This window comes from Coloeus monedula (genome assembly GCF_965178545.1).
Source record: "Coloeus monedula genome assembly, chromosome: 10".
In the NCBI taxonomy this organism is placed as follows: domain Eukaryota; kingdom Metazoa; phylum Chordata; class Aves; order Passeriformes; family Corvidae; genus Coloeus; species Coloeus monedula.
Window position 1 is genome coordinate 8,164,429 of NC_138790.1, and position 22,283 is coordinate 8,186,711.

At 42.5% G+C, this 22,283-nt stretch overlaps 1 protein-coding gene across 5 annotated transcripts in view; it reads right to left on the bottom strand.

Moving 5' to 3' along the window:
* Positions 1-16,166: 16,166 nt before the first annotated feature.
* The window catches only part of EPHA4 (EPH receptor A4), a 239,238-nt gene continuing 233,121 nt past the window's right edge, over positions 16,167-22,283 (bottom strand). For 4 of the 5 annotated variants that reach the window (XR_014226696.1, XR_014226697.1, XR_014226698.1 and 1 more), the window contains 3 exons: positions 21,833-21,988; positions 20,687-21,556; positions 16,167-18,455 (listed from right to left, as the gene is read on the bottom strand). Coding sequence is in view for 1 of the 5 variants with exons in the window: in XM_082288034.1 (XP_082144160.1) it covers positions 21,442-21,556; positions 21,833-21,988 (271 nt within the window). In the remaining 4 variants the exon portion in view is untranslated. Of the gene's footprint in view, positions 18,456-20,648; positions 21,557-21,832; positions 21,989-22,283 lie in introns of those variants that run through there. The other variant, XM_082288034.1, reaches the window with a different exon arrangement.

A 22,283-nucleotide genomic window follows, 5' to 3' on the forward strand; every position in this document is an offset into this window, starting at 1 on the left:
AGCAGCTCTCTCTCATTTCATGCCCTGCCTCGCTCTGTGCAATACAGAGCTGAGGAAATCATTGTTTGGAAGCCCAGCTGATAGCACACAGATTAATCACATGGGTGTGCAGGAAAATAAATAGGTGCATAAATACTTTAGCTATGCTGTGCATTTCCCAATGCAGACTTCCCTCACTTTAATGCTGACAAGCTCCTGATTTTTTTATTTTTAATTATGAACTGAAATCCCTTTTGCTATCAGTTATAAATATAACAAACAGTCTGCTGTTTAACTTCAAATTCCATATCACTCATGCAAGTTGTAACTTTAGTCAGCTTAGTACCTCTGAAATGAAATATTTGCCGGCAGGAAAATGAAAGGTTATCTCATATTAAATAAACACATAGTGATATGACTTGTTAGTGAAAATTCCAGCCAGATGACTAGTGTTAATCTTGTAATACCATAAAACAAATCTACAGTCAGGAAGAGTTTCTCAGCATGTCCCAAACAGTAAAAATGCAGAAGGAAAGATATCCTTGCCGTTAAAGAACAGGTTTTGTGTTCCTGACTTCTGCTCCTGGCTTTGTCACATAATGTCTGGGTGATCTTTAATAAAATAATTACCCCTCAATGTGCCTCAATTCCTGCTTCGTAAACTGGGAATAATGAAACATTCCCTTTTTTCTAAATAGATGAGAGTTTCTTTGGTAGACAAACTGTAACTGACATCTTAAACAATATAAGGGGAGCCTCAAAGAAGGCCCGAGATCTTCCAACATCTTATCAGAACTAACCTATAAAAATAGCTATATGCCCTGCTCTGAGAACCAGCCCTCCCTCTCCTTTCCCAGCCCTCCCCTCAGGTCCTTTACCTCTGTCTCCTTCATTCTATTCTCAAGATTGTCAAGGCTACAAGAGGTTCACTTTTGAGAACCTCTGACACACTCAGAATTCATAAAAAGAGGATGTCTGCCTTCTGCAGAGAAACAGATAATCTATCATTTTTCTTAGGACAGCAGTTTTATAAGAACTTGCTTTAACACACCTTGTCAGCTACTGGGATCAACAAATCTGTGTGAGGGAAATTCTGTTACCAAAAATATCTTAGAAAATCTGACTGGCATCCTTTTTTAAAAAAAATTTCAGGAGGAGGAACAGAAAACCTAGCCAAACCCTTTGCTTACTTGACAGACATGCTGAAGGAAAGAAAAAATGTCTCCAAAAATGAAGTTCTGTTGAAAGGCAGTACAACACCTCACAGCTACAGCAAGTGGCAATAGGCAGTGTGCAGGAAAACAAGCTTGTCTTGAATTCATGAATTGACAAACTGGTTTCTTATAATAATTATGAATCATCATAAACTTTAAACTTCTAACTCATTATATATTATTAACTGCTTATTCAGCTCTTCTCTTTCTTGTCTTTTGTCTCTTGGGAGAAATGGGAAGGTGTTTCAGAGTTTCCTTGGAATCTCTGCCTTATGGTTGATTACTCCAGTGCTATTCCCAGGAGCATCTAGTTACCATCTCAAACAGGGCTATTACACTAATTTACAGGAGTATTAACAATTCTGTTAATCCGTCTATGCTGAAAAAAAAAAAAAAAAGTGTCCAGATAGCAACTGCACACACTGATAAGGAAGTTTTTATAGCAGAATTATGCTTTCATATCTATTATTCTATTCTGAGCTTTTGAGGGCAGGGCAAACCATGGCTTTGTTATAGTCTTGAAATAGGAAATATAATATTTACTAAGCAAAGGTAAGCCTTCCTGGGAATACATACCGTTAATCACCAAACCTCACCCTTATTCGAGAGAACCAATGTCACAGAGCAGTTTAGGTTCTGTTTTGGAGACAGCAAGGAATGATTAGGGTCAGGAGGCCTCCCAGGGCCTCAGCAATGTCCATGATCTGCAGCACAACCTAAGTCAGTAAAGTGTACAAACACAAGTAAACAAAAGCTTTTTACTACAAGTGAATGTATTCTCTTTAGAGGATAACTACTTACAAGCTGAAGGTTAGGGAATAACTATTCACAGGCTGAAGTTAGAGTCTGTAATTTTGGCATTTTAAAGAACTTGTCACAACAAGTATGCTCACAAAAAGCCATTTCCTGCCAGTAAAGTCAAGCAAGTAAGGAAATATTTTCCAGTAATTTCAGAGAAGGGAAGCTCATCCTAAGACCCAGATGTTACATCAATTTAAGCATCTAACTCCAAAAGGGTTGAAATTTGAGTGAGGTTCCTAAAAACCTAGAGGCGCCCAACTGAAAGGGTTCACAGATCTAGAGAGATATGTGTCTGATGAGAGAAAACACTCAGGTTCTTTCACTACCAATATTGCCTCGTCATGTTTTGATAGCATTAATTGTTCTTGGTGCAAACCTGGTTGGAAGTCCCTTGGAGGATCTGGAAAGAAGCTCATCAGCTTGATTTCTTCGGATCCTGACTGAAAGAATACACCTTTTGCAAACTGCCAATTTAAGAAAAAGTTATAAAACCTAATTACAAGCATTTATCCTGTTCTGTTAAAATGAGCAGCAGCATAAAGTGCTCAACCCACCAACCAAAAGCCAAAATCAAAAAACCCCACAAAACCTCTTTAGTTCCTGACGGCTATTTTGCAAAGTAGCACATGAAAATGTAAATAATTATTTGGAGTAGAGAATATAAACTTTTAAATTACAATTGGGGCGGTGTTGTCTGGGCCAGTGGCATGAGCATGGCCACCTACCTACAGATCAAGGAAGGAAAAGGTGTTTTAAAGGCCCCAGGACAGGTAATTTCTATTACATCAAGATGAAGATCAATCTCTTTCATATTGCATTCATTAGTCTGTTCATATAGCCCATAACAGCAAAAAGATTAGCTTCAAGAAGGCATTACTTGTTTAAAAGTGTTAACACAATTAGTCAAATACTTTCATTTCAAACCCTACACATATTTATCTGAGTCTAAATATCTCCCTGAGACAACGTAGCTCCGATAGTACGCAATGACATGTGAAAGCTAGGTGGAAACAGAGAGGAAACGAAGCTCCTTTATATCATTATCAGCGTGTGCTTCAGCTCTGTCATGTCACACCCTGCCCACCAGTACCAGCACTTCTGTAATTGATTCCTAAAGGTCCTCATGTGCTATGGTTTCCCGTTCCTTTTGGATGCAGATGTGAACTAATGGAAGGGCTGCACATTTCTGAACCAAACTCAGGGAACATATTACTTGCCTATTCAGCAATCTGAATGCCTTTATTCTTCTACTTAACAGCCTTTATTTTTTTGCGTGTTTTTTTTTTTTTAATTTAAACAACATGGGCTTTTTCCACACTCTGTTAAAAGAGGAAGGGGGAAAAGAGCTAATTATATCTGAACTGAAGTGTAACCATGGCCCTATTAAATAGGTAGCAGTTATGGGCTATTGATCGCAGTTCACAGGAAAAGCTTGTCATGTAGTGTCAAGAGGTTAATGTAATTACAAGAGTGGGCAGCAGGATCAGCTGTGTCCTCCAATAGGCGAATAACTAAAAGCTGCTTTAGAGACACATAATGTTGTCAAAGCATAAATAATTCATCCCAGCATTTGAGAAGAAATTACTGCTCTGTTCCAGCGTATTATTCAGCCATTAAAATCCTGCCCTTGTAAAGTCTTTTGATGTAGTCATATTTTCAGTTCTAAGAGCAGTTTTGGAGCATTCAGCTTTTATTAAGCCTTATATTGTGCAGTTTTCAAAGTAGTAAAAAGGATATGAAATAGACTTACAATTTGTTTAATAACTGCATTGCGATTCAGATAAGAGTGAGAGAGCTGTGTGGATTTATGGAGTGCCTGTGCAGCACGAAGAGGAAACTGTGGCGTGATGTGATGGAATTTTTAACTCTCCTAAGATGGATAGAATTAAAGGAGATTCAGCTATTTACCAGCATGGATAGCTGCAGCAGTGTTCCAGAATTTGGTGGCCTATTTCTCAAGCCAGCTAAGTAGGAGCCATGAAAAGGATCTGTGTGCCCGGCTATTCTTGACTCCAGCTCTTTGTTTGTCCTTATTGAAGTCTGTGGCAATTTGATGTTGAATGGCTTCCAGTCTACATCTGCAGTCTGAACTGTCTTGCTGCTGGATTTGAGTTGCCCACGATCCCTGTCAGGGGTGTGGTGCTGATTTATCCTGAATTACAAGACTACACTAAGTCATGGCTTCTCCACCAGGTTCTAGGCAGCCCCCAAACACAGGGGTAGGTTGGTGGAATAACAGAAGAAAGCGAGAAAGGGCAGGGCCTGTGCTCTCCTCAACTCCCCTGTCCCCATACAAAGTTAATCTCATGCCTGTACAGTTCTGTTACACAGGCAACCCCCTCAAAGTGCCCTTCACTAATTCCTCCTCAATGAAATTCCTAAGTAAAATCTGCAATTTGGGGTCTCAACCCATCTATTCACAAACTTAGGGTTGCTGTGACCAGGCACATAAAGGAAAAAAAAATGTGGAATCTGAATATATAATTCTGATCTCTCTGATTATTTTTTATTTTCATATTCAAACAGAAAAAACAATTGCTTGTTTGAGAACAGACTAAACAGCTAAGAGCTTTAAGGAGAAGGGATGTGGCTTGGCAAAGAATACAGGCCATCATTTCAAGCTGACCAAAAGGAAAGTCTCCGTTCCCACACCCCCAACCAAGGTCTACCCACCACAATTATTCATCCTGCTCTCCTGCTAGATACTCTTCCTAGTCTTCCCCTATTCTTCTTATTCTTCTCCTGCCCCCAAAGGTGTCTAGAGCTGGAAAGCTACAGCTGGAGGCATGAGCCTTACCCTCTCCTCTGCTAGCAGCTGAGGAGCATTCTTCTGCAAGAATGCTGCCAATATTAGGAAGTCTATAGTGAGCTCTCAGATTATGATGGCTGTGCACCACTGTTCAATTCTCACCAAACACAAGAGCAGCCTGTATTTGGTATACAATTACAGAAAACAATCATGGGATGAAATGTTGCAGCTCTCAGATACTACAGGGACTGGCAGCAATCTGACCAAGAAATTAGTTGAAAATCTAGTTACAAAGTCAGTACAGGAACAAAGGGAAAATAAAACAGAAACTAAAGGTTATGCTGAGAAGACCACAATTGCTTGGAGTAAAAGCTGAAAAACAATTTCAGGGGAAAGGTTCACCAGAAAAGGGAAAAATACAAAGAAAACACTAAGAGGACAAAAGAATTATCTTTGTTATCTTTTGCCTTATGAAAGCCCTTAAAACACCACTATTCTGGCACAGCAGTTGCTATTCTGGCTTATTTTCAACACATAAAAACAAAGAGAATTCCTGCCAAAAACTTCTATTCTGTTTTTAAATCTACTTTGGAACAGAACATCCCCAAACAGTAAAGATTTTGTCAATACCACCTAAAGAGACCACATTTCTATGACAAAGGGGAGTTCACTTTTATCCAATCATTTCTTTTCAACAACAAAAAAAGAAAGAAATTTTCAGGAAAAAGACTCAGAGCAAGCAAGTTAGTCCTCCCCAGGAATATCCTCATCTTTGAGCCATGTGTATACTGCTTTTCTGTGCCTGTTTCCCGTGCCGCCGTGTACGGATGTGTGCTGGGCTTTGAGGAGAGTTTGTCTTGGCTTTGTGAGCATCTGTGTGGTGTTGACAGTGGGATTTTGATGTTCCTTGCCCTGTTTCAGTCAGACCCTGAGGAAAAGAGCCAAGTTTATTCCTAAGGGAAGCTGAATTTAGTATCTTAAATTCAGCATTCATGAGTAAGGTAATTAGGAATGTGTCAATATTCTGCATACACAGGTTGCAACTCCACATAGTTAAGTAGTAGGCTGAGCTTGGAACTGCCAAACCAAGTCTGAATAGCAACCTAAAAGCAGCTTTCTGATGGTTCAATAGTAACAAGCCATGGGAAAAAAAAAAAAAACAAAAAAACAAAAAACAACAACACAAAATATGCAAAATAGGAGCTTTATGCTGGTTTTCTGTCCCTTAGAGTTTGTGTGGCCTGTGGCATCTCTGAAATCTCAGTGGTGGTGCATAGGGACAGCCAAAGGCCAATCCCACATTGACTCCATCAGGTAGAGGTTGAGTCCAACCAAGGACTGTACTTTTTGTCATTCCTGACAATAAATCTCATCATCCCCCATCACCTGGCCTGGTTTACACTTTACAGTAGTGTTTGGAATCCTTGAATTTGTTCTCTGATAAGCCAGGATCAACAACTGCTTCCCATGCACACCACGTAGTGAAAATGAGATCTGTGCATGTGCTCCTGTATCTGTAACCAGGAGCTCGGCTGTCTACCACGGCCGTGTGAAAACACAGCATTCATTGCTGGAGGTTGGACACAGACCCAAACTCGTCTTAGGAAACAAGCCAAAAGCTGAAGTTTTCACCTGGCTTGGATTTGAAAATTTTGCAGTTCAGCAGTTTTGAATAGTAGCTGTGAAAAAAACACCAACTACTAAGATTAGACAAAGGCTTGTTTGGAAGGTTTTTGACAATTTCTACAGAGCGCTAGTTCCACATTTCTAGTTCCTTAAGCAGTCTGACCCCCACTCCTCCCCCAGGGAAGAGCTGGCTGAGCCCCCTTCTTTTGCTGTTAAGAGATTCACTGGGTAACTGAATAAAATAACACACAGGTTACAATCGTTCTTCTTTTGAAGACAATGATAAAACTCCCAGTGGGGCTGGGATTTAACTTGAGGATTACAGCTGCTGTGAATCAATCCTCTACCAACTTTAGAGGAGTTGGACCAATTAACAGCAGCCAAGGGCTCAGTCCCTTCATTCTACCCAGAAGGCAATAATATCCATTATTGTTTTCCCCAGACAGGACTCTGTCATTCTTTTTCATCACAATTTCCCCTCTATCTCCCACCTTTTCTTATTTCCCAGTTCAGACACTTGACTTGCAGAGCCCTCTGAACCCTTAAAAATATTTGCTCTCTAAAAAGCAACAGAAAGAAAAATGTTTGGATTTTTGCTTTGTCAGGAATATGCTTTACTAGTGTCCAATTAAAACAAATATAAAAAAGAATCTCCTCATCTTCAGTGAGGAAGGAGCTGGGGCTTTTAAAATATACAAATCAAGTGAAATAACAGCACAGACTGCCAGCCCTAGATCAGATGTGCATGGAGGGACATATGCAATGCATTGCAAACATCCGCTCCTCAGGCCACATCCAGGGATGTCTTGGGTCCATTGTCTGTGTTCTGAACTCCTTAACACACAACAAACTTTATGTTCTTAGATTATCTTTTCTTTTGACACTTACTAAACATAGTTACGTGATTTTAGTTCACCAGAGAAAAGTGAACACTGTTATTTGTGACTTAATTTTTCATTGTGGTAACTCTAAAAATGAGCAAATTCTCCACTTTGAAAAAGTTTGTAACATGGGGTTTTTTCCATGTTTTTTGTGTTAGAAGTTTTTCGCCTGTCTTTTTTCTTCTCCTCTTTCTTGGCCTCCCTTTTGTTTCTCAGCCTGGCTGCGGCTCTGCCCCAGCTGCCTCCCACTTTGAGACCAACTTTTCACAGCCTGGAGCCCAGACTGAAGCAGAGACAACCTCCTCACTCATCAGGACTGCTCAGATTTATACCTGCTTACAATGCTGGGACTGAACTAAAGTGTTGTAAGACAAACTGCACTAACTCTGTGCTATTTCATGCCAGGAAAACTCCAGCTGACTTCTTAAGCCATCTTCAACGCTGCTTTGCACTCCTAAAAATCCAGGCCTTAGAATATAAATAGGGTTTTTCAGTTTTGCGTGTTTTTCTTTTAAATTAAAACTTCTCACTGAGAAAGTTTGATTGATGCAGGCAACATAAAGAAAAAATTCCATGCAACTCAGTTGCTCAGTCACACACTGAATTTCAAATAGCAATGAATCAAAGAGGACAGTTCATGATCTGAATGCTTGGCTGTGCTCTTCAGCAAATCCATTAGAACAATACCATTTAGTTTACAAAATCGTACATAAACAAAAAGAGCAGTACCATTGATATCAGATATCATCTACAAATGAGCACACAGCTGAAAGGCAGCTGCTTTAGCTGGGTTCCACTTGAACCAAAGCCCCAGGACACAACAATGATGCCAAAGAGGAAAGAAAAAGCTGCAAAATGAAACAAACGAAGCAAGGCAGCTCCAATCCCACCAGTCTGATATTGCCCTTGGCAAATACTGCACTGCAAGTAACTGCATCTACAGGGATGAATGCAGTTCATGCCCTTACCTGTGGGAGAGGCACGAGGGATTTTCTGCAGAGATTCAGACTTTAAAATGAACACAATTTGTTCACAACTAAGACCTTCAGTTGTTCAATTTATGGTTCCATATGCTGTTCCTGCTGGTCATGAGATATTAAAGATTATGAGATAAACCAGTGTGGCATTCTGATTCAAAAAGGTAAGCTTATAAGTCCATGGAAATCCCTTTTTAATTCAAGCAGAAATAGCATTAGTACAAGTTTGTTTGACAGTCAATAAAATTAGACCTAATAAGAAAAAGGATGAATGAACAAAAGATTTCTATTCCAGCAAGAAAAGAGGAGTTAAAATTACAAAAATCATCTGGTGACTTTTCTTGTGTTAGGGAGCCGTTTGGGTTATGTGAACACTTGGAACTGCCTGGGCAGCCCTGTGTGCGTTGACAATACCACATAATGCTCCTCAGTCACACACGGGGGGCAAATTCCTCCTCAGGACACGAACCACACACAGTGGATGGAACATGCCTGGTGTTTGACAAATGTTTTGTTAGAGAACAAAGGGAGGAAGCGTTCCAGTGCCTGGCAGTACGTTGTCTTTATTTCCTCAGTAATTTTAGGAGAGCTGCTTTTCATTTTTTTCCTGAAATGCATCTGTATCTGCAGTAGATACTACAGTGATGCCTTCTGCATGCGTCATCATGACAAGCACAAGCCTCTCCAGTCCTGAGACTGCTGTGGTGGGGCTGGCCAGGAAACCACATTGCTTCCAGGTCCTGGGAAAAGGAAAACTCCTCACCAGAGTGAGGGGTGAGGGAGGTTTAATGATGGAAAAGAAAAAAACCCAGACATAAATGGGAGCTGAAGAACAGGAAATATGATTAATTTGGGATGAACATAGTAAGGAAGCAATCACAAAACCAATAAACCAAGACTTCTTCAGACAAAGCTTGACCTGAGGTTGTCTGCACCACAAGTGCATGGAGGGACTGGAGACCCAAGCACAGGTGAAGAAACTCAGTATTGGCACTGCTGGTAACTGTGTGGGGAGTAATTAACAGTTAATGTAATGAAAACATGCAGGTTTCTGGAGAGAGGAGAATGTCAGGTAAAACCTGCCAACTGCACCTACTGACTGCTGACAGCCCAGCCCAGGCCCTGGCTTTGTCTGTTGCTCTATCTGGTTTCTTTGGTCAAGGCAATACAAACCAGAGCTCAGGCCCAGAACTGGCCATGTGTGCTTTTAGAACACAGACAGATCCTGCTCAACTTTTCTTCCTCCACTGTGAGTAACAAAAGCTTATTTCAGTTGGCTCTGGGTTTCACAACAATTAACTTTGGAAGGAGGGAATGGAGACCATGTAATTTTTCAACAAACTACAAAACTGTAAGCCAAGAAAAAATATGCTCCCACTTTCATTTAAAACACGCGTACAAACTCTGCATAATTTTGCAGGTGTTTCTGATTTAAGCCACACTTGTTTGTTGTTTGCTGCTTTCCCCAAGCAAATGCCAAACTAAAGGCTTGCTGTCATACAAAACATACCTACCACAAAAGCACCAGGACTGTTGCTCCCCAGCATCTGAGCCCAGGAACATCATCGCTTGGGATGTCCCAGGACGTGCAGGACTGTGGCGCATCCCTGGCTGAGCCTGGGAGCACAGTGTGGCCAGCAAGGACTTGAGTCACTTTAGCTATTAATTCCCATGGAGACAGCATTTACATGTCCTGATACCGTAACAACTCCCAGACCGGCTATCCAGCCCAAAGAGGGAAAAATTACCTTGTATCCTCAGGGAACTGGCTCCTTGTGAGTTCTTTCTCCCCTTCCAAGCAGCCACTGGCTGGGGAACTAAGAGGAGGGGAGCAGCGCAATTGTGGCTTGCAATTAAAAGATGCCCAGCAGCTGGGATACACCTTGGATAATTTCCACAGCTGGCAAAGGCTAGATACACATTGACCACTGCTGGTTTTATACACCTTGAAAAGGTCATGTTCGAGACAACCAGTTGCATTTCTCACAGATGGAAGCAAAAATAATACAGCTGAAAGTTAGGGTAGCAAAAAGATGCAATGTCAGCAGCGTATTTGTCTTTTTCTTTAACCAGACTACCCCTATTCACAAGTAAAAAGTGGCCCCAGAGAAAGTATTTTACCAACCTAATATCTTTCATTTTAATACTTTACAGGTCCCACCCCAACTCTCAAGCCAAGCTCAGGAACAGATTGATGTGACATATTTATGTTGTTTTATGACAACAAGAGATAATTTTTTTATTAAAATGTTCACAAGGAATTTCTTAATGTTATTAGAAAAACAAGGTTGATCCAGGAATAAGCCTGTGCTTTACAGGGAAGGTGATTGTTCCCAGGGACTCTGATTGTTTGTGGCTAAAATGCCCAGGTTCAGAAGTATTTTTTAAAAAGTTCTCAATCAACCCACAACAGCCTTGGTCCCAACCCATCACATCTGAGAGCTGAGGGTGATGACTGAGCCCTGTTCAATGAGGGCATTATTTGGATCTGAGTCACCTTCTGACAGGTTACTCTGTATCATACCAAAGGCATCCCTGTACATTATACACATTTATTGCCAGCTGGAGTTGTTTTATTGTGTTGAAAGTAAATGAATAATGACATTAATGATTTGCCCTAGAACACATTGCTGGGGACGTCATACTTCAGGACTTGACAGGTTCATTTTCAGTTGTGCGAGTAAAAGTAGTTGGCAGTAAGGAAAAATACCAGCAAAAATCTGACAGTGGTGATACAAAGCCTGCCTGAATTGTGTCCTAAGGGTGGCCCTGGGACAGGTAAGCCCATGCACAGTGAGCTCATGGCCACATCCCCCAGAGCAGGCCCTGCACGCTCAGCATGTCAGTGCAGTGTCAAACGTGTCCTCAGCTGGGCAGTTCTGCCACAGAGACACAGTGGAGGTGAGAGCTGAGGAACAGTGCTCAGAGCTCCACCACAACAGCCAGCCAGAACAAAGCTCTTTTCATCCACATGTGTGTGTAAAAGGCAATTTCACTTACACACAGGCAGATACAGGTAGATTTTGTTGGGGTGAAATGAGACTCTTTTGAAAACTCCATTGCTAGATGCTGCTAGGCAGGATTACAGGCACTTTTAACTGGGAACATCTTTTCCCCAAACTTTTGTCAAAGAATCCATAAACCTATGCCTTCCACCATTTAACTTGTTACTAAACAAGAGGAAAAACCCAGCCATTAATCCAGCAGAGCTCTTGCACACCCATCTGTGTATTTGGCTTATAATACACAGTACTGTTGAAGTCAAATACAGGTTTAACACATCACTTACAAGTTATTACAAGAGTTGAAACACTTGTGTGGACTTCCTTGGGTTTCAGAACAGCTCCTTCATAGAAATGCCACAGTCAATCAATTAAGAAAGCTTAATCAGTCACCCACGGTTGATTGGATTTAGTACTCGGTGAGTGCTTTTTTGTTCTTGGATCAACTACACCCACTTTCAAAGCTGATTAAAAATTGTTGATGATCTCTTCCACCTGTTCAGGGTGATAAACTAGCTCCAAAACTAATCATTTCCAAAACCCTGGCTAAGTCAAATGTAGCTCCTAACAGGCTGCCGCCTGGTCTGAAGACAAAAGCAGGTGAAACATGAAGCAGCATCTGTGGAAGAAAAGTTTACAGACATAACTTTTTGAATCCATGCTAAGGAAAGCAGTGTCCCTGGGCACAGGAAAAGGGAAGTTGCTGCCTGCAAATACTCAGCAGCAGCCAGTGCTTAGGCTCTCCTTTCTGCCTCCCCCAGAGCCACCCTGCAAGTGCACAGTGCAGGACAGCATCACTGTGGGTGAACCTCCAAAACTTGAAACAACACTGCCCTGCTACTGAAAACACAACAGAAAGCTTATTTGGGGCTGCTAAGACCCTGAATCCTGGCTCTGCCATTCCCAGGGCTCCTGCAGGCACATAGATGTCCTGCCTCTTCAATAGACACCGTGGAACACTCTGAGAGGGGTCTGCAAAAATGACAAAAACAGTCTCCAAGGGTGTGATGTTGCAATCCAAACCATTTGGGCAAATAAAACCCATCTGTCATCGTAACATGAACCTGAAAACAAAAGCCGACAAAGCCAGGAGTTGCAGGACTCCACAGAAACCCTCCTGTCTGTTGTTGGATACCATTATTTTGTATTGTTCAACATGTACTTCAAATATTTGTATGAGTAATGGCCACAAAAAAAAAAATTCAACAGATAAAAAGACCAACCTGACTGTGCTATCACTGCTTGAGTCATTGCCAAACTGCACTTTAAAATATATTTTCTGGTGAAATATACAAACAAAATTACCTAAGTTTCATGCGGCACATAGATAAGGTCTAGATCCTTAAGCAGATGCAAGTCAGCGCACTCCCAGTGAAATCAGTTCATAACACCTGCAGGCTCAGATCAACACATTTATCCTTATTTCCTTAATTCTCAGTGTCACCTTTCCTAGGCCGTTCATTTATGCTGCTTAAATCAACCCAAAAGCCTCTTTAATTGTGGAAGAATTTCTACATTCAATTTTAACCCCTTTTTTTAGAAAGGGGTTAAATGCTTTTTTTAGAAGCATTTTTTTCAAACAGAATCTTAACAATTTTCTGAAAAGGTGAAAGTAAATGGTCTTTTTTACTTGTCACTCATTGTGAATCTGCTGGCTGGGTAAGGTCTCAGACACAGGTTCATGTGTCAGATGAACCAGGCACTCCCTGGGGACTCCCGTGCTGAACTCTTACGTTGAATTTGCAGGTGATCCCACTGGCACACGGCAATGGGAGGGCACAGACCTCCACAGCAGTCCGAAAATTTGAGGCCAGAATCCTTAAGGGACTTTTGGATTTAAACTCACTATAAACTGGCACCTCCAATGCCCACTCCCTTGCCGCTATTTGCGTTTCCAGAGCATGTAAGATTTGTCCACGCTCAGCTGCTGAACAGCCCAAACACTGATGCTGTTCCTGAGTGAAGGACTTTATCCCAGCCTTCCAGTGAGTAGGAGCTCAGAGACCATCCCCTAGAGGACCCCCTGTGACACCTTAGACCCTGCTCAGGCCCAGGTCAGACCTCGGTGGCTGGTGAGGAGGAGGCAGGACACTATGTTCCATGAAAGCCACCATCCCAGTGACATTGCTATGGTGAGGAAGGACTGACTGCAGAGCATGGGAGACAGGAAGGAAGAAGGGCCTGCAAAAGCAGTACCTGCCTCGGGCAGCTCTCTCCATGACTGGCTCAGGGCAGGGATTGCAACAGGTTCCAAGGCATGAGAGGCACCAGAGCAGCACAGCAGGTCCCTCCACACAGCTCTCCAGCCTCTTTGACCTCACATGGCTTCCTGTTGTGATGGTTGGCTTCTGAAAAACTGCTCCCCAAGGTATTAGAGCAGAGTTTTGGGAATTTCTTCAGTAGGATGCTTAGTGCAAGGCTGAAAATCCAAGTGGGAAGGGGGAGTTCATTACCTGAGCTGCTGCATCCCTCAGCTAAGCAGCATCACTAAAAAGTGGGCAGTAGGCATCTACCTGCACCTATAAATGCTTACTGACCCTGGGGGAGGCAGGTTACCTTGTCAGAAATGGGAGGGGAGCTGGGTTCCTCATGATGGCTTTGTTCTGCTGACCAGTGGGGTTTTTTCCATTTTAAAAATACTCTTCAAAAAATGGATGTCTCAAAATGCCTCAGCCCATTTAATTAACTACAAGATTTTATAGAAGACAATAATGAGTAAGTTCAAGAGCACTATAAAAACAAGGATTTATATTATGTTTTGTTGGTCGGGTTAAAGGCTACTAATGCACAGTAGATTACTGGGGTATAATTGCCCCATAAATACAAATACATGTATATGTATAAAAGTAAGTTAAAGTAGCATATTCTTGTGGCTACTCTCTCCATCCACCCATGGAGAATACATTTTACTAAACTGATTGCAATGAAATGCTTTAGGTTTTTACTTTTAAAAGTCTACATATTCATGAAACTTTCTCAGTGGCTCCTATAAACAAAGAATTATGCTCAGGGCCACTGCCAGAAATAAAATATGTCAGGGGTCTGTAACCCATTCAATAGAGGATCAGTCAATGGCCCAAGGGTACTTCCCCTGCAAGGGAAAGGGTAAAATAACTGAGGTCAAGGCCTCAAATGCAGCTCTAGGTTTAATCATGTTGCTGATTTAGAGCTTAACATGCCTTTTTTTTTTGCTTTGCAATTGTCAAAAAATATTTTGTTTTTCTTGACATGTCTACAGTGGCCCCAATGTCCCTTTTTTGTACTACACCACACTCAGCTCAAGGACAGGGATATTCACCATCAATGAAATGAAAATATATGGGCTTTATGTATAAATAGATTTGCTTGCCTCATGCTACTGTATAAGTATGTGGAAAGAATGAGGGGAAGAGAGAGAAAAAATGTCTTTTTGGCAAGGAAATCTTTCAGTAAAATCCATATACTTGGAAGTAAATCAAACAATTGGGATAAAAAGTTTTGAGAGGATTTCTCAGATTTGGGAGCCAAAAGGGATAAAGAGCAGAGAATCAGCAAAAGAAGGGAGAGGGCCCAAGTGTTTAACCCTCACTGGACATTTTGAACAGCTGTTTCTTAAAAAATATTTTAAGGTAAAGGTTCTTTTTTCATTTCACAATGAAACTAAATAATTTGTAGAACATCCTTGTGCATGTGAAATGGAATCTGTTTTTCCACCCATGACACATTCTCTCTTAATACCTGACTGGCTGAATCCAGGCACCCCAGAAACACCCAGCTGGCTGCCTTCCTCACCCAGCTACAGAAGGTGAACTTGCTTTTAAAATACAACCACCCAGTGCTAGAAGCAGGGCTTTTGGGGACCAGCACTGCACAATACTGTTCTGCTGGCATCACTGGAGTCTTTTCCAATTTGAGTTTGGTTCAAAATCTTCTTCATAGCTCAAAATCTTAAGGAAAATTCTTCAAGAGCCACCATTGTTTCTTTGCCCCCCTGTGAATGGTGCACATGTGTAACCTGGGTAGTTAAAAGCCTATGTATCCAAACTAAGCAGCAGCCCTGTAGAGGCGATGGCTGAGGCCACTGCACCCTCGGCACCCAGACGATACAGCCCACGCCCATGTGCCCATCACACAGCTGCATCCTTTACACAGTATCCATGGTCTTGGCTCCTGGCTTGGAGCCCTCCTCAGGGAAACCAGGCCTCTCCATTTTCTGCTGCTCCTGACACCTCTCCCCTTCTCCCTCTCTGGCCGTGAGTCTCCAACACGAGCCCACCGACACAGGCAAAGGTTGCCCCTGAGCAGAGCAGCACAGGCAGTAGCTCAGCAGCAAGGTCATGGTCCCACAGGAGAGGTGGTGCCCTGGCCCAAAGGGCACTGTCAAAACTGTAGGATTTCTGCCATGGTGACATCTGACCTTAGGCAAGGTCCAGGCTGGGGAGCAAGGAAGGGACACTATCCCTAGCCGATCCCAGTCACGAATATGAAAAATTATGAGCCTGTAGATTTTTCTCAGGCATAGTGCCCATGGAAAGCACCTGGTCTCCAAGGAAGTATCATTGATATTATTAACAAGGTCAGCCTGGCTGCACCACCTTCCCACATCACAAACACCACAGTTCAGGACAGGAGCAAGGGACAGCAATGTGCTTTAAGGTGCATGCAGGAGACACACAGCTCAAATGAACTCTGGGAGTGCATTCCTACGAAATCTGCTGAAGAGAGTAAATCCCTTTGGGGCAAACACCAGGACTGTCGCTCTGAATTCTGTATTTGTATCTGTTGTGGGTAAACTCTAAATCAAAAAAACATGCAATAATTAGAAATAGTCAGTTTCAGGTTTGTACAGCAACTACTTTATTATTTTCAAATGCAAATGTTTGCATTGTTTGCTATTTTACAATTTTACAAACTAGGTATAAAAGACCATAAATAAATGACATAAGTTATGTGTACCTAAAATTCACGGAGGGAGAAAAAAATTACAAATTAAAACAAAATAGAAAAATCTATATATCTAACCCAGAGATCGTTCAAATGCACGAACCAAGAAATGCTGTTAGATTTTTTCAGTATGAACTAAATTATAATATGCCTCATACATTCTAATTTTAACCACAGTCCTTGCATATTCCAACATACTTGCAGTGATACAAAAAAATAAATGCACTCTCTTTTTATTTGTCTGATTAGTATTTCAGATTTTTTTTTTCTGGTTATGAAAATGTCACATAAAAGAAAAATACTGCTTTTTAACTCCTGTTTACTGGTTACTTACCAGCTTTTTTTGCATTTTATACATATATATTTTTAATACATAAGATCCATCACAAAATTAGCACAGCAAGAAACCTGGACAAACATCAACCAGTGGTGTGTGAGCAGGACAATTGAACACACTTGTCATGGTGGACAGGCCGGCAGTGGCCTGTCCCCCCGAGGGCAGCAGTGCCGTGGCACTCGCCTTCCTCTCGCTCCAGCTCCGTCTGGAGCACCCTGTGGCAGCCCAGCCCGTGGCCACCCATGCCAGGCACAGCTGGCACCTCCTGGTACCCTGCCATGCCCAGCCTCAGCACAGCTCCCCTCGCTTCCCTGCCAGGCCCTGCTTCTCCCCCTGTCAGATCAGGCAGAATTACCATGGAGGGTTAGCAAGGAGGGAAAAGAGGAAACAGGAGCAACTTCGGGACACCATGTCACAGCTCGGGCAAGGCTGCACATCCAGACTGCCCCACATGGGCAGAGCAAGTCCCGTGGCAGGGGACAGCCCCAGGGAGCACATAGGGAGCACCTCCACCTGCCCCACGCCAGGTACTCGTGGCCCTGCGTCCCCTGGGTGCCTGTACTCAGCTCCACTCCAGCTGCCTCACACTACACTACGATGAATTCTCCAAACACAGAAAGTGCTCCCAGGTAGTACCAGTACATTGCAGCACTGCTCCCTGGGCCATGGAAGAAAGAGCGTCTTCTACTGCACTTAACCTGCTCTCCACCTGCACAAGAAACAGGACACACTTCACAACTCTTGCTAACTGTAACTTTACAGGTCTTGTTGCATTTTTGTTCCTTATCTGTGCTGGGAACCAGGGAAGTGTTCTGATTATTACGTTGACATATTCCACAGCTTGCACACAAAGCAAGGTGCTTCTGCGAATGGAAGAATTGCATATATTTGTCAGCATTCAACAAGTCTTTAAAATCCTATTTTTGCAGATAAAAAAGGCTACATAAGAATTCAGTTCAGGATTACTCAGGATGGAGATGCAAGCATTGCCTCCATCACCTTGCCACTAAAAAACTGGTTGGTCTCAGTCATGAGCAGGGCACTAGTACGAATAAACAACACTCAACAAAAACCTTTAGCACCCTTTAGATCCCACAACCCATAACCCCAAAACTAACTCGAAATTGCCCCTGTTCAGGCTGCAGAACTACTCAACAACGTTAGTGTGGCAACTAAAAAATACTTACAGATACAGAAATTTCAATATTTTTAATGTGTGTGTTCATGCTACCATTTCAGACATGAGCTATCGGCCTCGTCTCATAGGACAGGGGACTCCTGCGCTTCCAGAGGTGCTTGGGGCACATTCACAGGCAGTTCTACACATGAGGTGACTTGCACGCCGACACACACACACAAGCACACGTACACACCTTTCAGAGAAGATAATAATCCATTATCAATTCAAAGAAAAAAATATATTTATATCACTGCAATGGCACCTTTAGTGTAAAATGTCACTTCAGCAATGCACATAGGCAGCTCACAGAACTGGGTTCTTTGCTGTGGCACCTGGCCTGGCATCCATGGTAGGATGTATAGTGCTCTGTCACCTGCATTCGTCTGGGATGCAGCAGCGACAGCCAGGGGAATGAGGAGAGACAACAACAAAATATATAAATAAAACCAAAGGTAGGCAGAGAAAGCAGAAGAGGAGGAAAAACAAAATCCAGAAGTCTGCAGGGTTTTGACACAGTACATTCCTCAAGTGACAACTGGGTGCTGAGTCTTAACGAGTTAGTTATCGCTCAACGGAGAAAAACAACGGAGTGGGTGGCCCAGGAAAAAAAATAAAAAGTCACACTCTCTTCGGGGACTGATCACTGTTCAGCACATGTTCTCCAGAATCAGTGCTATGGAAGACGCAACTGTGGGTCCAGAAGGCTTCATGTCTAGTCTGTATTCCTCCATGGTCAATGTGATCAACGGGACGGGCTACGAGGCCATGAAAGCAAAATCCATTTCCCTGCACAAAAAGAGAACCCAAATCAAATGTATTAAACCACATGCATCAAGATAGACACCCAGACCTGCCCAAATGGCAGCACTCCAAGGGTGGGAACCCTTTGCCTTCCCTGTCTTCCTTCCCTCACACTATTTCCAAGTCTTGCTTCCACGGCATACCTTATATACATATGTAATCAACCAATCAATCCATCTTTCTATCTATATTTACATGTGCCACCTTTTGTTTCTTCAATCTTCTCTCTTCCAGCTAGAATCACACTCCAGTGGATGCCCCCCACTGGCCATATTTTATCACAGGAAGCGCAACCACCAGTGGCAGTGCTGAAAACCCAGCATCTGAGCTGCTTTCACAGTTTTCATTCTATAGGGACACAGTTTTCCATTTTGTGTGGAAAATATTGCACTGTTTTGAATTACCACTACTAGACTCCAAGACAGAAGTTTAACAAACTGGCCAGAAAACTGGGTGTATTTTGGTTTTAGATAAAAAGATGATCTCAACAGAACGCAACAGATTTACAGCAAGGAAACTTCAAGTATCTCTGCACTTGAGAGGCAGAAGAATTTTTCCTGCTGAAAGTACAAATGTCAGGTCTTTAAAATGAGTAACTACTTCTTATGTTGCCTGGCAAAGTGACATTAGAACATGCTGGTTTAAGTAGATTTTTTTAAAGAAATCTTAAATTTCTTGAAATGGAAAAGCTTTTATAAGTAATACTGCAGAACAGTTTATACTGAGCTGTCATGACTTGACAGGATTCAAATTTAGCATCTCATATTCAGAACAAGTTGTTCTCTGAGAGAGTTGGGAGTGAGGGAGAGTTAGTGGTTAAAATCAGCAAGTTATTGTTAAAAGTGATAAAAAGTGATGTGAGTGACAATACAGTATGTGCAATTTGTCCCACTGAGTGTACTGTTTTGGATTTAGGATAAACTCAATTATTAAAAATGTCTGACATATAAAGCCACTAAATCATTTCTGAATTTGCTGTCAGGTGTGGAGTAGGACCAAAATATTACAGACTAAAGAGCCAGTCTTAGTGCCATTAAACTATAAATCTCACCTTTCTGACATTGTGCCTGGCACAGCTGAAATGCATTGTCAGTTCTAAAGGACGTGTCATGAAAATCCTCCTCCTACTCAGCACAGAGTAAGTCGCCCGTCTTTTTATTAAGGTCATCTCATCACTTTGGTCCTCAGAAGGACTTTAAAGGAATCTAACTTACATACTCTGTTCAAAGAGTAATAAAAGCCTTATTATAAATAAATTCAAGCCTCAGTGTGTTCAGAGCTTTACTGGATAAAGCTTTATCCTGTGTGACCTACTGAGGACAACCACATTCCCACAGCAGTCTCCTCCACCGAGCAACCCAGGGGATGTTTCCAGTCACTCAACTTCCATCTATTCCCTAGAGCAGGCAGAGGGCAGCTTTTCCACACTCCATCTTGTTGGCCATGCCTGCAGAGGGGTATCATGCCCCAGCTGTACAGTCTGCACCTGGCACTCACACCCACAGCTGCCCTGATAGTCCCCGATACCCATCCTATGGGGCTGGTTTCCAAAGTGGATTTTGGTTCCCACAGCTGATCCAACTGGATCACGGTGCCTGAACTGTTACACTGCTGCCCTGCACAGAGCTGCCACCATGCCTGACACCCAAACTGCACAAAACCAGCAAGGCTGCATGCGCAGTCCCATTTCCTTCTGCTTCCCTTCCCATAAAACCACTGACACCACAACTGAAACACCTTTCTAAAACCCAAATAAAGTTTTTACTGCTGTTCATGAGCATGCCAGTAAAGTCCTTGGTTCTTCTTGCTGCCTTTATGAGTATCTATACTTTACAAGGTTATTCTTGCTTTCTGTGGCATCCATATGCAGCCAAAGCATAAGGGCATCCCTATTCCTCTCAGTATGAAATGGGGTCAAGCTCTCAGCTCAGAGCTGAGCCCCGACACACTCCTAACACCTTGTCTGCACACCCTAACATGCAATTGCTTGAGAGCAATTTGAGATAGTGCAATTGTCACCGCCATCAAATAGAGCAAACAATGGGAAAGGTTCAGCAATTAGTCTGGGAAACCAGCACAGATTCTTACAAACCAGTTACGAACCCCAAACAATACAAACCACAGCATTTTTTATTTTCCCCCAACAGTGATGAGATCCTAGCACAGTTTACAAAATAAAGCACCATGAACATCTTGGACACTGTACTTCCACTAACCTTCCATGAGGCAAAGGGAGTAAGTTTCTTGAAAGAGAAAAGAAGTCTGAAAGCTCCACAGCCACGATTGTCACAGCTCACTACTGGCAAGATGGTCACAAAAGTCCTTCAACGGTAGGCTTCAGCACAACAGCCAAGAACCTCCCCAAAAGTCCAGTTTTGCCCAGTAATCCACAAGGTGGGTCACTTCATGTCTCAAGCCCATAAACAGGTAGATCACTAAGTGGCAGGCACTGATGAGCCACACGATATTCTCAGTGAGGTTTCTGCACGGTGTTAGTGATGCATCAAGTCTGCAAAAAATATCCTAGGGCGGGTTCTTCATTCCAGTGAAAGATGCACAACGGTGGCTTCACCCACAAATAAAACACTATGGTTGTAATCCTACAGGTCACAGGGAGAAGGAAAGTAATGCTGCTGTTTTTTAAGCACAGTATCTGGCAGCAAACACAGCATCAAAACTTGAATGTGACTTTATATATATATAGATACACATATTTTACATATCATTGATCAAGAGAAGTATGTTCCAAGAAACAATTTGTTCCAGGTCTGGTTTCAAATGACGACTTGTCATTTCTGGAGGTCCCCCTCCCAACACACACACTCGGGTTCCGCAATCTGTACATCAAGCAATGCTGCAGATCTTTATTTCGACGGGCGAGGAGACGAAGTAAAAAAAGTGCAGTTCTTCAATTAAAGTGCATGGATGAGGTAAACTAATTTCAAGAGTTTTGAGTTTATTCAGTGCTGGCTCAGACAGGAACCATCCTGCCATGCATCTGTTGCATTTGGGTGCGCATCGCTTGGACACTGCTCAGGATCTTGTTCTGGTGTGCCAGGGCTGTGATCCCAATCCTGGCCAGGTCCCTGTGGAAAGCAAGAGAAGAATAAGGGGCTGAGAACCACGGATCAGATGCTGGTGCAGAGAAAAATATTAAGAGTCAACCACAAGCAGCATTAGCAAAAGGAAGGCAGATGTACAGAAATGTTTAATTAAGTAAGTGGAGGCATTTTAAAGTTATCCTCCATCCAAATGAAAGGCATTCCATTCCTTTAATGAGTGTAATGATATGCAGCACAAAGCAAAAGAGGCTGATTAAATCCAGATTTACCAGTTTTTTTGTTATATCGCTGAGTACTTACTCCTGGTTCATATGCACCACAGCCTCTAGGGTGGTATAGCCAGCAGCTGTGAAGTTATCCTTGTATCGCTCCATTTTCATGGCTTGGAGCCAGTCACTGACAGAAACAACCGCCGAGAACTCAGGGGAGCTGGGATCCAGCAGGGCTGTGCTAGGTCTGGATGCCAAACAGTGAAAGGACAGAGAAATGGTGTCAGCTGGATCACGAACCACAAACCAAAGTTCGGTCTCTACAACAATTATTACCCTCAAGGATGAGGGAAAGCAAGTGCAAGAGGCTGTGCCCAATGAAACTGGTGGCACTGCACATCAGCTCAGAGCAATGCAAGAAACTGAGCAAGATGCAAAGTAATAGGCCAATTTTTGCTAAGAGTGAATTTGACCTGAGGTTTCTATTTTTGGTTTGAGATCTAATTTGAAGCACAATGCAGCTTACAATTTCCACCTCAGAT